Below are 17,396 nucleotides of genomic sequence, written 5' to 3'. Positions count from 1 at the left end.
TAAGTTTGTGAAGTCAAGCAGGCAGAAGGTAAGTACAGCCTGTAATGCCATGACAGAGTACTGATTTCATTTGTTTTTTTCCACAGGATCTTTGCCTCATATCATGCACAAGATGGGCAATGATCACTTAATGAACAGCTATTTGTTATTTTGCTTTATCTTCATTCCTGAATACGTGGTTTCGTGCCTTACTTGTTGTGTCCATTATTCAAACCCTATTAGAAGACAGAATTATGAATTTTCTTATGGGCTTCTTTATGGTGTTCATCAGTATATAGTATCTAAATGCTTTGCAAACATATAACTGAGTTTCACAACACCATAGCATTATTTTAATTTTATGGATGACAAATACTTAAACTTTAAGATACCATTTGGACACCAGAGGTCTGTTTTCAGAGTACTTACTGTTTTATATGTTCAGGAACAAATTTCATTGATGTCATTTGCAGCTGTGAATGTTCTACACTTTTGGCTATTAAAGAAAATAATGTAAATGTAGCTTTTGTTTGCAACTTCCCATTTCTCTCTGAAAACGCAAACTGAAACAAAAACAAATCCTGTCATGTGGAATCACATTGTCACTCACATAGATCATTGATAGGATTGGAGCCTTTAAATCCACAGCACAAACCTCTCTCCCTTTGACTCATGAAGTATAGAAGTAGTAAATTGACCTCTTCTGTGTGAATGAGTACTAGAAGGGGATGAGAGACAGAGCGGCATGACAATTTCACAAATATTTGCTGATGGGAGAGGAATAATAAGAATTTGGATTAGGATTATCTATTTTACGATTTTCTCTTATTACAATATCCAGGTGCTTCCCAAGTAAATCAGATCTGTTTGGTGAGTTGCTAGTAAACTTTCTGTAGTTTGGTTTTCTCATGTGTGGTACAGAACAGGGTGGTCTGGCCTCAACAGCTATGAGGGTTGGATCTATGCTCAGAACACTTTCCCTTCCCTAGTGGATATACATAGCCAGCCTTCTCTTCTCACCCTGCAGCAGCAGCTGCTAAAAGTATATTCCTGCACCTGCCATAACCTAACAGGCATCTGACTGCTAGGGATTGTGTTTGCTGTAAACTGGATGGAAAAATACTCTACACAAGATTTACGCCACAGGATATTGATTGGACCACACCGAATAGGAAGCTGTGCTTGGAATATTTGAATTATTGTCCTTCTCTCTCATACAATGTCTATAAGAAGAAATGTCCTAGAACTAAACCAAGAACATTAAGAAATCTTGGATCAGTTAAACAACATCTCCATGTAAAAGAAGAAAACTGTTTATTCCTAATTGTTCATTGACCTACTAGGTCCATAGGCAAAATAGTATCTACCCAAATCCTGAGACTATTTTACACATTAAGAGATCCCTATTGAGAAGGCATAGATGATGACATTCATAGAGGACACAGCTGTCCCATACATCTTATCCTTCTTCATCATGACAGAATTACCTAAATTAACCTTTGATTCAGCATTAGTTCCAGTGTGTCTGATAAGATACCTGCAGTTTCAACAGAATGCTGTATTGTGGAGGACAGCTGTAAGAGAGAAGCTCAGGTGGGGGGCTCAAGAACTGGCAGCAGGCTCTGTGTTGCCCAACTCCTACAAATTACCATTCAAAGGTGGAAATGAGAAAACAGGGCCCCTTTGGAGTAAGTTGTGATAGAATTAAGCAGTGATATTTCTGTCTGTGAAATATGGGCTGAGAAACACTGGTGAATGCTGTCTATGTAAACAGGCTACAGTTCTTCTCAGAAGCTGCTTTTTTCTGCTATCATGACTGTCAGATAAATGGCAATACATACATAAAAATATATATATATACTTGAGCCCATAAGTGCCATCAACAGATCTTTCCTCTCCAAATAACTCATAGTCAGCTATTACCTGGGAAGCCACAAATGAGAGGATATAAAGAACTTTTATTCAGAAGCATTAAAGTAGCTATTAATAAGGGGAAAATCTGGAAATCTCAGAGAATATAAACAGTTGCAAATCTTAGGCAAAGTGTATCTTAGGGTATCCAAGGAATTTAAATAATCCATTACTTTACTTCTGACAATTCTTTCCGGATGATTAAAGAGGTACAAACTGCAGTACTGATTTTCAACGCACTTACAATTATCTTCCCAGAAACCTAACATTCATTAATGAAAGTTAATACTGGCATTTATTGTAAAACCTAGTTGATCTGATTTCAATCAACATCTGGTATAATAGCACTCAGTATGGACAAATAGTTCACTATGAACCACAGCTATAAAAAAAGCTATAAAAAAGACCAAGAGGAAGATAAATTTAAGGTGACAAGAAAGAGGATAGTTAAGAATAATAAAAGAAAATGAAGAAAAGAATAAAACTGCCATAGACAAAGCACTAGAAAATTCAGATTCAAATCCTGATCCTTCTCCTTTATGATCTACACATATGATGGTGGTGATGTATCAGGACAAGAACATGAAAGTTGTGCATTAAACTGTAGATTAATTATTTATATCAAATCAATAAGATCAATTCAGAACAAAGTTTGTTACTAATTCTTTACAAGAAAAAAAATGCTAGATTTTTAATTATTTGATTGTATACAATTTCTTTTCTGAGAAAGTTGGAGTAATTCTTTGTATTGTGTGCTTGTTTTTCTCAACAGTTCAGGACGGCAGCTAAGTGAAGTCTTCATTCAACTCCCATCTAGAAAAGAATTACCAGAGTATTATGAATTAATTAGGAAACCAGTGGACTTCAAAAAAATAAAGGTGAGAACCATTTTTGGGTGTGGACATTTCTTTATTCCTTTTCACTATATAGAAATATGAACATTGTCATTAAAATTATGATCATATGGATATTAAATTTGCCTGTTCTTTGCTTAGATTTTAAATTTTAATATACCCCTTGTTATGAATTTTGCTTAATGTATATTGCAGTACTTCACTACTAACACTTAAGTCAAAGCAAAACACAGGATGACATAAATCATACTTTCAGAGATGATACATTAATTTTTTTTTGTAAAGGACCAAATCCTGAATCTGTAAGTAAAACTTATTTGTGTAGTGCTTGCAAAAATTTTATGTTGTTGGGAGGGATATAATCATCTTTCAACTAGCATCACATCTTGGAACAGCCACAGTTGGATAGGTGAGGATTAGGCAACTTCTTGCATCTTAGAGGCCATGAGGAGTTCATGGCTCTCTCTTTTACCTTCACTCACACTGTACCTCTTTTTGTTTCTGTACTAAGAAGAAACTTGGAATTGAACTCCTTTCTTACCCACAACAATACAATTTCTGTTGCTTTTGGCCCCTCCAATTCACACAACGATTGCACAATTTTTAGTCTACCTTTGGCCATGATGCATTTTGTCAGCATATTCCTCTCACATAGACTTTATATTTTGTTTGTTTGTTTTAATCAGATACTTGTCATTCCACTTAGGTAAAATGTTTAAAGAGAAGGTTTTAATGTATTGAAAAGCAATATTAATTGATTGTCCTGTCTGTTATTTTTCTTTTTCTCTCCCCACTGCTGCCATCCATCCTTCTCCCCATCTTCTTAACAAATGCAACAGGAAAGAATTCGTAACCATAAATATCGGAACCTCAGTGATCTGGAGAAAGATGTCATGTTGCTGTGTCACAATGCTCAGACATTCAATTTGGAGGGATCACAGGTCTGATTGAACCACTTTGTGTTAAACGTGTCTTCCCTACTCAGTGTTTTCAGTGTTTGTTTAATTATGACAATTCTGTATATAAAACCTCTATTTTTAATCTTATTAGTGCTTTTAATGAATAAAAATGCCCAGATTCTTTGAAGCATCCAGAATCCTTTGGTCACAACTAGAATTCAAACATTCAGTGAATTTAGTTTTGATTCCATAATCCTGAGATCAGTTTGTTCTCATATACTTTAGGATAGTTTTCAGACTATTTGAATCTATGTTAAATGGCTGTGCCCTGAAGAGCCATATGTTGGTTTGATCTCACCAAAGTGCATAATACAAGTAATTGAGAGAATGGTCCAGCTTAGGGAAAGTTGTTAAGTGTTTAGTGGTGAAATTTTCAGCTCTCCTAATGGAAGATAAAGTTTAAAGTTTGTCTGACACTAGATCTTTGTGTATATAGTTCATATTCTCTGGACATTGTTGACATTTTTCTCTTGTTGAAAGAACAATATCCATTTTGAGAGACTGGAATAATGTACCCTCATTAATAAATAATGTACCCAAATCTCTCATCTTGGAGAGATATAGAGTTCAAGATTTTGCCTGGTTTATACACAAGGATGCACTCAGTCCTGTGAATTCACAATAGAAGAAGTAAACAGTGATACAAAAGAAAAGAGTACAAAAACCTGTAAGACAGATGAGAAAGTTGAAATATATGCTCTGGATTCCCTGAGATTTAGTTATGAAAGGATAAGATCTAAATCTTGGATGGCAGAGACTCACTAGGCTAGTCAAGAAGGCATTAAACAAACAAAGGGTTCTGTGAAAAGGGGGAAAAATAAGTGTTGAACAAAATTAAGATCATTGGAACAAAATACATCTAAGCACTGCAGGACATGAAGAGAATAAACTCTTTGCTTTCCTATACACCAGTCTCAGGAACCTGGGCAAACAAACAGAATTAGAATTGTTCATTATGAAAACAAATTCAGCCTACTTGGTCATGAAAGCTGGTGGGAAGATTGGAATGTTTAAATTTTTATCAAAAGATTGAGTTGGCAGTAGGAAAGAAGATAGGGAATGGCAACATATGTGGAAATTTATATTTATATAGCAACATATGTAGAATAAAGTGCTACCTGTATCAGTCTCTGACACAATTTTAAATACACATTCTAGCAGATGAGGCCCAAATAGCATGATGCAACACACTATAAAACTGCGGTAGATAACATGATGACTGCTTCTGTAATGTTCAAGGAAAAAAATAAAAAGATGTCATGGGGGACTTCAGTAAAAATGTTATAAACTGGATGTCACATGCTGCCAATATCAATGCATTCTGCAAGCGTCAAAACACTATAGATGACCCTTTGCTATACAGAGGAATTTTATATCACGTTATCTTGACAAATAACAAAGAAATTGAACATTCAGTTAAAAATGAGGGGTTGTTTAGTACAAATGATCGTTACTTGATTATTTTTGTTGTGTACAAGCAGAATAAAATGTCTGTTGTACAGACATTTTTGATATCTTAACAACATTCAATTAAATGAAAAAAATAAAAATCAGCTCAATTATTCAAGCAAAAAATATTAATGATTGGAAGTGTGGGAGAAAATTTTACTAATTGTTCAGAAGCAATGATTTTGTTTAGTGATATAGATGTTTATAGCTATTTTGCTGCTAATGAAAGTAAATGGAAAAAGTAAGAAGGGAAGCTGATATCAAAAAACATGACAAGTTTGAAAATGTTTGGAAGTTGATCAGGGAGGTAAAAATATGCAAGGAAAAATCAATGGTCACATGAGAAATCAATATAAATAATTATTCTTGTCAGAAAACTTTGATTGCTATTCTCTTGGTAGGATTATCAGTAATGATACTGAAATGGTAGAAATGTTCAGTAGATATTTCTGTTCTTTGGAAATAATCAGATTCATATCACAGAATGATACAGAAATATTTTCCGTTCCAACATAGTAATGTTATCTACCAAACTTAGTATTACTTTTTAAAGCATGAAGTCCAAATAACTTGTAGCTACGATTTTTTAAGTTCTGTCTGAGACACTCCCTGTACCATTAATTTTGATTTTCATTAAACCTTGGGACATTCCTGCAGTAGTTCTCAAATTTTTTAGGTTTTCTTTTATTTTTTAGGTTTTCTTTTATTCTGTGTAATAGTTTGGATCCACTTTTGCTCTGACACATACTTATATCATTAAAATATAATATTTATGTGTGCACTACTTACATTAAAAGATACAAACCCATAAGTTTAATTCGGACAGAGATATTTAAGCATACAATAAAGTAAAATTTAAGTGAGATAGATACTTCATATTTGTTTTATTAGTATGATGCATGCTCCTCTATTTTTTTTTTTTGAGCAAAGCATTTCCATCTGGGCTGGAGGCTTAAAAGGTGCTTTCAGGGAGAGACAGATCTTATATGGTGTGTTCAATTTAACCAATGCATTGCTTCCAAAGTTTTACAGAGCAGTATGTGCAAGCTCATTTTGTTAAGATGATTATAGTGTCTCATTATTATTTTTAATTTTTATTTCTGTTAAATTAATCTGTCAAATACATTACAAGCCAGATATAGTCCTCTCGTTCATAGATGTTCTTCCAATGAGGTTAATATAAAAGCTGATAGTACCAAAAATACTTAGCAGGCTTCAAAATATTAATAGAGTTTTGGATGAGCATTGATTTTCAGTCTTTTGAGATCTTAAAGGAAGGAGTCTTAAAGGAATCCCAAAGCTGCTTGGGATAAATTATTTTCTTTTTTACCCACTTTGGATTTTGGAACAACAATTTTTCAAGGCTGTTATGATCTAATTAAAATATATCATAGTTCTAGTGGTAATAAAATAATAATGAAAGCAAAACAATTGCATTCCAGGATGGACTCTTTCTCTAATTGGATGTTTTAAATGTGATACATTTTAAGAGTCGTATTTTTGTGGCTCACTGTTGGCCGGATTCTTCATTTAGAGCATGAAAATTCAATATTGGCATTTTTTTGTAAAATTCATTAAACAAGCATTGTTACTTGTAATAAGAAGGCTAAGTTCTGTGAGTTTGTATAGGAAAAAAAGTGAATTTTTGATGATGCTTGGCTTGCAGTTCTGACATAGGTTTGCTTTCATACTGTAGATCTATGAGGATTCCATTGTTCTTCAGTCTGTATTCAAAAGTGCACGACAGAAGATTGCCAAAGAAGAAAGTGAGGATGAAAGCGATGATGATGATGATGATGATGATGATGAAGAAGAGGAGTCAGAGTCAGAATGTAAGTTCCCTGCTGAATGCTGAGAAGGAAATACATTTAGGGAAGAGGGGGGAATTGATTTTTCCATTTGTGTACTGAGACTGGTTATAGACTTTCATTTTCCACTGGTGGAAGTAGCTTATAAAGTTTGCTGTTTTGGCTGCTTCCATTCAGCTTAAGTCTCTTGGCTACTCTATTCTGGCTATATTTCTTAGAATTGTGCTGAAGACTTCAAGTGCTTTTAAACACTGCTCAGATGGAAACAGATCTGACTTATCCTTATCTGACTGACCATGAGTATATATGGACCCTTCTTTTCCTGATCATGTCGCTTGTAAATATAAGTGCCTAGAACTAGTGACTTCCTTAATCCATAGGTGAGCAACCTTTCTGATATTATGCAACATATATGATTAAGAACCAGAAAATGTTACTTCAGTGAGACAAAGGGAAAATGGAACTCAGATTGTTTGGCAAGCAGGAGATGACATTTATAATTTAAGAGGCCCAGCTAATCTGCTGTGAGATGGGCCCAGACAGGGCCAAAAATTCATCTAGGATCTAGGGCGTGCTACAGGTTAAGTTGGAGCATCTCTTTTAAGAAGTGATACTCTCATCTCTTATTAAATTATTCTGATATAATTTATTATCTCCGTTAGTAAAAATGTATGTCTTTTATTTCCAATTTGAATTTTAATTTGCTGCATCTCTGCTATTCCACAGAATTGCCAGTAGGTTCAGAACACAGTGATGTCAAAAAAATGACTATAGAAAGAGCCAGATCTGCATATTACCTTTCAGCTCTCCTGACCAATTAAAGTTTCCTCAATAGGTACCTTCTCACATAACCTCTGAACTTGAAGTCCCTGCAATTTTGGAAACATGATATTGTGGAAAAGGAGGGATCCCTTCATTCTGCTTTCTGCCACCCAAGTGCTTCTACCCCATACTTTCTAACTACCTAGAACTGCACTTTGAAAGTGTGTCTGGATAGAGAAACTAGAGTACTTTTGCCTTGAGCTACTCTGCAAGTATTACAAGCAGCTGTGCAGAGCATGCAACTTCAGCAGTTCATATGGAAATACCCTGGAACTGGGCACTTGTGTTCTCTTCAGTAAGCTGTCAACTCAAAAATTTCCAATCACCTCCACATGGAGTTTGTGTGGTTAAAAAAACCCAAAATTGTCTGTTCCTACTGAAGATAGACATTTTTCTATGTGCAGGCAACAAAAACTACTTTATTTCTTAACATGCATCTTCTTGTACAAGGTTCCCTGAGTGTAGTTGCAACACTAAATGCTATCTGTAAGTGCCATGAATTCTAAAAGTGAAAGGAGGATGCACCTGATCAACTCTCAGATTTTCTTGATAGTTTAATGCAAATTAGCACTACAACTATCAAGAACACAAGTAAAAGCAAATATCTCTACTTAATTAATTCCACAATCCAGACAAAGAACAGAAAGAGGATTTTTTTCGGGCTACAAGGGGAGAATTTACATGAAGAACAGACTGTTTAAAAGTTGTTTAAAAGTTATTTAGTAGGAAAATGGTATACAATAAATAAAGGCAGATGTTACATTCACATTCTACTTTTTACAGCAAAATCAGTGAAAGTCAAAATCAAGCTGAACAAGAAGGATGAAAAAAGCCAGGACAAAGGCAAAGGCAAGAACAGGCAAAGCCGAGTAAAAGCCAAGCCTGTTGTGAGTGACAATGACAGTGATGAGGATCAAGATGAAAACGTAAGTTTTGTTCACTGAGATTTTGGAAATGGTTGCAGTGATTTCATCTATACCCTGTCCTGTTTGCACTCAGAATTTTCACCTCTTCATGCTTAGAAACATTAAGCATTGTTTTTAATCTGTGTCATCATCTTGGGAGGATGGGGGAGCAGGTTCAAACTCTGTTAGGGTTTGCTTGTGGGATCTGGTCTTGGTGCTGGAAGACAAAAAGTCTGACATTTTTGACACATTTTTTGAAGATGTTCTTTCTTTCTTTCTTCGAAACTTTAAAACTCATGGTTTGTTTGCTTTCATTCCCACCCTAGAAACACTTGGTTTTAATTTCTCGTAGGTGTTTCTATTAATGCAACAAATGAAGACAGATCCTTCCAGACATTTTTAAAATACCTGGGTAGACAGAAAGGAGCTAGTGATTCCTGACTCTGTGCCTTTTCTTCTCTAAAGAGGTGCACAGCAATTTAATTGGAATGAAATATCATGAAAAGCAAATAGTGAATAACATATTACTTTTCTTATGGCTATCTTGATTTGTCAATTTAATTGTAATTTTTCTTTTTTTCTTTAACAAAATCCATAAAATACTTGGCAAAGAATTTCTGACTTTTCTTGTGTCACTTACCTCTAGGACCAGTCAGAAGCAAGCGGAAGTGATGATGAGTAATTCACAGAGTTTATTTCCTTGGCAGAACTGACCCCATCCCCTTCCCTTCTCTCATTTTACAACCACTGAATTCATTTTGTCAAACAGACATTGGGTTGTATTTTCATCCTCTATAAACTAGCTCTAGGATAGTGCCTGACAAACATATGATATCATAGTGTAAAAAAGGAAAAAAGTAATATACTGTGACCAAATGGGCCTCAAAGACTTTTTTAAAAATCTCCAAAACAACAAAAAAGCTTTTGATGAAAAAATGTGCATTGATAGTATATTTCTCTGGGTTGGGTTTCCTTGGTAATGGTTTCATCATGCCTGGTTTTATCATTTTATGTTTTCAGTGTCATCAGAAAGACAAAAAAATGTCTTTTGTAGCATTGATAACCAGGAGAAGCCATAAAAAGCCACTGGTTATTTTATTTTTCATCAGGCAGTTTTCTGCTTTACTGTTTTTTTACACTATGGTGCATATATGCAACTTTGTTTAATAGCTTATAAATGTACAGTAGTTAGCCTTTATCTCACCTTGTCCTGTATACATTTTTTCACTTTATGCTTAATGATCTTCAGAAAAATGCTTTTCTGAATTGTAGCAAATTTATGTGTACTGTAAACTTTGCTAAACTTTTCTCCTCTTGATTAAAAACAATGGGTTGAAAAATGTTTTAGAATATTGCAATCTATATAGTATAATGAATGGCTTCTTTCATCAAACTGATCTTCTATATTACCAGTGTGAATTCTCACCTTTTCCCTAAAGTGTACTTAATCTTTGCTTTCTTTGCACAATGTCTTTGGTTGCAAGTCATAAGCCTGAGGCAAATAAAATTCCAGCAATTTTGAAGAATGCTGTATTGGTGCTTTCCTAATAAAGGGATAATTTATCTCAATAAACACAGCCTTGTGTTATGAATTCTACAAAAATCCTTTTTACTATAGTGGCAAGAGTGCCTCTTGTAGAGAGATCCAAGGTGCTCTGCTCTAAATAGGTAACATAAGAGCTTGTCTGAATTCCATAGGAACATCCTCAAAGAGAGATACAAGACAAGTGACAGCTATTAAAAGATACCTTGAAATGGAAGCATAATTCCAGTCCCTAACTAGAATTCAAGTGATTAATAAATAAAACAAACAAACATCTTTGTTCCTTTTTATTTTTTTTTAGGAAATGTTTCTGTCCATATGTTTTAGTGGGAGTGAATACAATTAGTTATGTAGGCAGTCACCCCATCTATAAATTAGTTTATTTTCTTCATTACAAAGAATCAGATCATGCTTTCCAGGACTGAGATGCACTAAAATGTGGTAATGTAAAGAGACTACAAGTATGTAATATCTACACTTAATACTGCTGTTACTTCCTGTAGAAATCCAAACTTCTCACATTCTAAATATACAATCAATATAAATTTTTTACACCTAGAACATTTTTAAACTGAAGATTTCTAAGTTACATGAACCGTTTGTTTCTCAGTATGTATCCTCACTGTTAAGGATGTTATGGGAGCTGTCAAACCTAGAGGACTCCGGGACTTGTGAATTCCTCCTTCTTGGCCACTGAAGTCCAGCTGGGTGCACTCTAAGACCCACTCTAAGATGCAGCTACTGCTGTCCACATTAGCAGGTTTAGCCAGTAGTGAGGCTGAGCGTGTATTCCAGAGAGGCGCGCACGCACACAAACATGGGATACTAACACAGGTGGCCACACAGAGTATAAAAGACAGAATCATAGAATAGAAGCAATGTCCAAAGTGAGGCAACCATTTGCACTGAGCCACTGTTGCACTGATCTCTCTCTCTCTCAAAAGGAGTGTGAAACGCTCAAATGAAAACTAAAAATTTGAAAGTGCCTAGCTGTTCATCGATTCAGAAGTAACACAAAATAGACTTAATCAAAGAGACAATTAGGACTTCTTATCACTTTCATATATTGAGAATGAGGAAGTGAGCAAACATGCAACCAGGAAATTTTGGTTTGTGGTTTTTTTCAGGATCACAAGCACAGTTAGTTGTCAGCTTGTTTTTCAGTTAAAACATACACATTTCCCTTCTGCTGCTCTACAGCGCTCCCCCAGTAATAGCATTCCACACTATGAGGTCTTTACTGTCAAAGCAGAAGGAAGGAAAACAATCCTGAAAAAAATTTCCTAGAAACAAAGCCTGCACATTCCATATTTCTGTAGACCACTGTCCACTCACAAAGTGAGATGTGAATCATAGAATATCTCGAGTTGGAAGGGACCCATAAGGATCATCGAGTCCAACTCCCCGCTCCTCGCAGGACTACCTAAAACTAAACCATATGACTAAGAACATCGTCCAGACGCTCCTTGAACTCTGACAGGCTTGGTGCCGTGACCGCTTCCCTGGGGAGCCTGTTCCAGTGACCGACCACCCTCTCAATGAAGAACCTTTTCCTAAGGTCCAATCTGAACTTCCCCTGATGCAGCTTCATTCCATTTCCTCGTGTCCTATCGCTGGTCACCAGAGAGAGGAGATCAGCACCTCCCCCTCCGCTGCCCCTCTTGAGGAAGTTGTAGACTGCGATGAGGTCGCCCCTCAGCCTTCTCTTCTCCAAGATGAACAAGCCAAGTGACCTCAGCCGCTCCTCATAAGTCTCGCCCTCGAGACCTTTCACCATCTTGGTCGCCCTCCTCTGGACACACTCCAATAGTTTGATGTCCTTCTTGAAAATGGGAATAACATTTGCCAGCTTCCAGTCAACTGGGACCTCTCCAGACTCCCAAGACTGTTGAAAAATAATGGAGAGAGGTCCCGCGATAACATCAGCCAGCTCTTTCAGTACCCTGGGATGAATCCCATCGGGCCCCATAGACTTATGTGCATCCAGCTGGAGCAGCAAGTCTCAAACAACTTCAGAGTCGGCTGGGAGTTTATCATCCCCCCAGTCACGGTCTTCCAACACAGGGCTCCGGGGGTCCCAGGGCCCATCATTGGTGTTGAAGACAGAGGCGAAGAAGGCATTAACCGTCTCTGCTTTGTCTACATCCCTATTTGTGAGGTGACTGACCCCGTCAAGCAATGGACCAATGTTATCTCTGATTCTCCTTTTGCTATTAACATATTTTTAAAAAGCCCTTTTTGTTGTGCTTCACAGTGCTGGCCAGCTTGAACTCTAATCGAGCTTTGGCCGCACAAATTTCCTCCCTACAGTGGCAAACAGCATCTCTGTAGTCCTCCCGTGTCACCTGTCCTTGCTTCCAATGTTCGTACACTTTCCTTTTCCGCCTAAGTTCTAGAAGAAGATCCCTGCTCAGCCAAGCTGGCCTTCTGCCCCGCTTGCTTGACTTCCAACACTTTGGAATTGCCTGCTCCTGCGCTCTTAAGAGATGGCTCTTAAAAAGTGACCAGCATTCATGGACCCCAATACCTTCAAAAGCAGATTCCCAGGGGACCTTACTAACTAGCTCCTTCAGCAGCCCAAAGTCTGCTCTCCCCATATCCAGGGTCGAAGTTTTGCTGGCAGTTTTTCTCCTATCGCCAGCAATTTGAAACTCAACTACTTCGTGGTCACTGTGACCAAGACAGCCACCAATCACCACTTTGCCCACGAGTCCCTCTGTTTACAAACAACAAATCTAGGAGGGCACCTTTCCTAGTCGGCTTCCTTAGTACCTGCACCAAGAAGTTATCTTCAACGTGCTTCAGGAATTTCCTGGACCTGTTTGTGTCTGCTGTATGATATTCCCAGTTGATGTCTGGGAAGTTAAAATCACCCATAAGGACAAGGGCAGCTGATCTAGAGATATCCCTTAATTCCTTGTAGAATAATTCATCGATGTCATTGTCCTGGCTGGATGGTCGATAGTAGACTCCCACAACAACATCCGCTTTATTTGTTTTCCCCTTAATCCTTACCCAGAGGCTCTCAACCGTGTCATCGCCAACTGCAAGCGCCATACAATCCAACCCCTCCCTTACATACAGCGCCACCCCCCCGCCTCACCTGCCCTGCCTATCCCTCCTGAAGAGCCTATAACCATCCATCACGGCACACCAGTCACAGGACTCATCCCACCAGGTTTCGCTTATGCCAATGATGTCGTAGCTCTGGGACAGGGCCAAAGCTTGTAGCTCCTCTTGTTTATTCCTCATGCTGCGTGCATTAGTATAGAGACATTTCAAATGTGCTCCAGTGTACTCAGCACATCGTGGAGCAGACCAAAGGACCTCGCTAGAACACTGTCCTGCAAACATTGGCGTGCCAACCCATGGCTTATCACTAGCGAGCCTGGTTTTATCCCTTTCCCCTTCAAGTCTAGTTTAAAGCTCTTTCAATGAGCCCTGCTAACTCCTGCGCAAAGATCCTTTTCCCCCTTTGAGAAAGGTGTACCCCATCTGTTGCCAGCAGGCCTGGTGTCGTGTAGACCGACCCATGATCAAAAACCCCAAAATTCTGCCGGTGACACCAGTCACGGAGCCAGGTATTGATCTGCTGACCCTTCCTGTTTCTTCCCTCATCATTCCCTGCAACTGGAAGGATAGAGGAGAACACTACTTGTGCTCCTGATCCCTTAACCAGTCGTCCCAAGGCCCTGAAGTCTCTTTTGATCACCCTTGGACTTCTTATTGCAACATTGTCGCTGCCTACATGAAAAAGCAATAATGGATAGTAATCCAAGGGCCGTACCAGGGTAGGAAGTTTTCTCATAACATCTTTAACCCGGGCCCCAGGGAGGCAGCAGACTTCCCTTAAGAAGTGGGTCTGGTGAAGATCCGTCTTTTTGACAAAAAGTTATTTCATAAAATCAAAAACATTCATTGGCAAAATAAACCAAAACTCTAGGATTCAACTGAAAACATAAATGTTGAAGAGCTATGGTGCCCATTTTTAACATGATCAGGCTCCATAATGCTCAGTTCATCTCTCCAAATACAGCAACTATTTTGAAAGTACGTGGTATTTTAAATTTCATAACAGGACAGGTAAATCAAAGCTACAAACTTTAGTTTGGTTCCCACATAAAAACCTTAAAACATTTACTGAATCTGTGTTACAGTATATTGTAAACCTACAGTTAAGGGTTTTACATGACAATAAATGTTTCGTACTCACTAAAACGGAGGTGGAGTAGAATGCAGTATATAGTACCTCAAAATTAACTTTCTACAGTCTTTTATTTTCAAAATAATCAAAAGAAGCCTGCATCTATATCTATACATCCCATTTTCCCTCCATTGGTAATATTTCTACACTTCAGGAAAAAAGTATGATTACCACTTCAGCTCTCACTAAATACTCATGTAATTTGTAATTCAAACATGAAATAAGTAAAGCAGTTGGAAAAGTGATAGTGTTCTGACACAGTGTTCTCGTGGCATGAGCTCTGGAACTGTTGATTCCCCTCCCCACCAACATTTCATACATTCAATATTTGGAAAAAGCTAGCTGTTCTTTTTTTAAAAAAACCTCATTACATATTTTGTGGGTGTGCATATACTTGAACGCGTGTGTGTATGGAAAGAAATGAAAATAAGAAGTGGAGGGGAACAGAAGAAATTTGAGAGTTAAAAAAAAAAACACCAACCCTAACAACAATGAAAAAATCACATGCATAAAAAGCCTTCATTAAGTAAACTATTAAAAACTGCCCCAAAAATCCTGCAAAAGAATACAAGAAGTCCAAAATATTTGGATTCTGAACTAGTGAAACTCTCTTTCTTCCTCTCCATGTGTGTGCATTTACTATCATCTTGAATTACTCAATAATATTTTTTCCTTCAATTTTATCATATTTTTCTCCAAACCCAGAAATGTGCAGAGCTAGAAGAGAAAGCATGTGTAATTTTTAATGTAGTCTAGTAAAAAATGCAAGTGAAAATTGTGAGAAGTATACAACAAATACTACTGATGCAACATATCACATATTAAGCTAAGTTTTAACTGATGACACCTTCAGTACCCTCTTTGGGAGCATTCCTAGAATGCATTTTCAGAGATGTTCCAATCCTACAAAAAGGCATGTTTGTAACTGAATGATAGGGAGCAGCAACATTGCTTTTAATATATGTCACACTGGAAAGAATTGTATGAACATGTGAAGTAATAGTATAAATCAAACCTGTGTCACAGTGAATATAAAAAATGTATTAGCTTTGTTATTTCACAGTTTTAACTGCTTTCAATACAATAGATTTAATGACTACTGAAGGAATTTCTTTTAATATGGAAAGATTCTGGCAGATATTCACAAAGATTTTGCTTAAATTTTATTAAAAATAGTTAAGTATTTTGAAAGCCTAAAATAAAGAATTACAGATGACAAAACCTTTCAATAACCTAAGACAACTCATTAAGCCACAGAAATTATATCAGGATCTGACAGTTATTCTGTTTAAGCTGAGAGGTGTGTTATGCATGCAAAAACACTGTTATCTTAATTGAGATAGTTAATTGTTTTGTTGAATTGTTTGGAGGTGATATGAAAATTAGACTCCTTTAAGGAATCACAGAATCACAGAACAGTTGAAGTTGGAAGGGACCTCTGGAGACTGTCTAGCCCAACACCCCCACACCCCAAACAGGGTCAACTAGAACAGGTTCCTCAGGGCCATGTCCAGTTGGGTTTTTAATATCTCCAAGGACGGAGACTCCACAACCTCTCTGGGCAACCTGTTTGAGTGTTTGACCACCCTCACAGTAAAAAGAGGGGTTTTTTCTTATGTTTAAATGGAATTTCCTGTATTTTAGTTTGTGCCCATTGCCTGTTGTCCTTTCACTGAGAAGAGTCTGGCTCCATTTTCTTTACTTCCTCCCATCAGGTATTTAGACACATTGATAAGATTCCCCCCCTGAGCCTTCTCTTCTCCAGGCTAAACAATCCCAGCGCTCTCAGCCTCTTCCTTATGTCAGATGCTCCAATCCCTTAATTATCTTAGTGGCCCTTTATTGGACTCACTCTAGTATGTCCATTTCTTTCTTGTAGTTGGAAGCCCAGAACTGGACACAGTACTCCAGATGTGGTCTCATCAGTGCTGAGTAGATACTTGGTATAGGCTCAGTTGACTCTGATGCCTCCCTTGACGGAGCTTGTTCCTCCTCAATTGTTCCCAGGGCACTATACCTGTTCTGTAATTGCAGATCTGCAGGCAGAGAAGGAGTCTTCCTTCTGTTGCCAGAAGTCACAAGCTTCAGGTCTCCCCTGACACGGGAGTCTCCATCTACTGGCCATAGGATCACATGATAATTTGGGTTGGAAGGGTCATCTAGTCCAACCTCCTCCTCAAAGCAGGGTCAGCTACGAGATTGGACCAGGTTGCTTAGGGCTTTATGCTCCTCTGAGCACAGCCTCTAAATGTACCTCCTTTGCATCATTTGCAAGCTTTCGCCTCTGCAGGGTCTCTGAAGACCATCTCCTGCCCATCCTCCCCCATGCTACACAGCTGTATTGAGAGCCTTGCAGAAGACATTGTATTCGAGGAGTTAGGGATATTGAACAGGCTGTCTGCTCTATTGGGGCTCGTACTTAGGGCTTGAGAAGCCCGTACATTATTAATATAATCTGTAACTTACAATATATCTTTGGTAAAGGTAAACTGTAGGGGTGGAATGTAGAGATCCTGACCGAGAAACTGTTGCACATTTAGGAGTTAGTGATCCACACAACAGTTAATGGGAGTAGGCCCAGGCCTGTGCTGTGCTGCACGTACAGCTTGGCTTTCAGGCCTGTGTTGTGTTGCACAAATTCCTTGGCCACAGGATAAACTCAGACAGCTCATTGTAACAGAGGAGCCTGCAGGCAGCTCCCACTTGGTACCGGCGACTACGCCACCTGCGTGGCCTCGCCTTTATCTAACAGCGCAGCAACAAGTTCTCATGAGAATATCCTTTAGGAATAGAGTTGTTGTCTTGTAAGGAAATTATATAATAGCTTGCAGTCTCAAGCAGTCCCAAGCTGCACTCAAACTGCACTCTTGCCTACCAGTTATATAGCTGCTTCCCAAGCACCAACTGAAACATCTTCTCGTTGATTGTTTTGAACTGCCTTACCTCATTTTCTTCCTCATGT

General features: G+C 37.9%; 1 protein-coding gene across 2 annotated transcripts in view; it reads left to right on the top strand.

The window, feature by feature from the left end:
• The window catches only part of LOC143171861 (SWI/SNF-related matrix-associated actin-dependent regulator of chromatin subfamily A member 2-like), a 209,646-nt gene extending 199,433 nt beyond the window's left edge, over positions 1 to 10,213 (top strand). For both annotated transcript variants that reach the window (XM_076360967.1, XM_076360968.1), the window contains 5 exons: positions 2,663 to 2,768; positions 3,584 to 3,685; positions 6,849 to 6,984; positions 8,566 to 8,708; positions 9,334 to 10,213. In XM_076360967.1, the coding sequence (XP_076217082.1) occupies positions 2,663 to 2,768; positions 3,584 to 3,685; positions 6,849 to 6,984; positions 8,566 to 8,708; positions 9,334 to 9,369 (523 nt within the window). In that variant the 3' untranslated portion in view covers positions 9,370 to 10,213. The remainder of the gene's footprint in view (positions 1 to 2,662; positions 2,769 to 3,583; positions 3,686 to 6,848; positions 6,985 to 8,565; positions 8,709 to 9,333) is intronic.
• The last annotated feature ends 7,183 nt before the right edge of the window (positions 10,214 to 17,396 follow it).

This window comes from Aptenodytes patagonicus, chromosome W (assembly GCF_965638725.1).
Source record: "Aptenodytes patagonicus chromosome W, bAptPat1.pri.cur, whole genome shotgun sequence".
Classification (NCBI taxonomy): Eukaryota; Metazoa; Chordata; class Aves; order Sphenisciformes; family Spheniscidae; genus Aptenodytes; species Aptenodytes patagonicus.
Note: the sequence above shows the minus strand (reverse complement) of the source record. Positions and strands in the feature narration are given on the sequence as shown.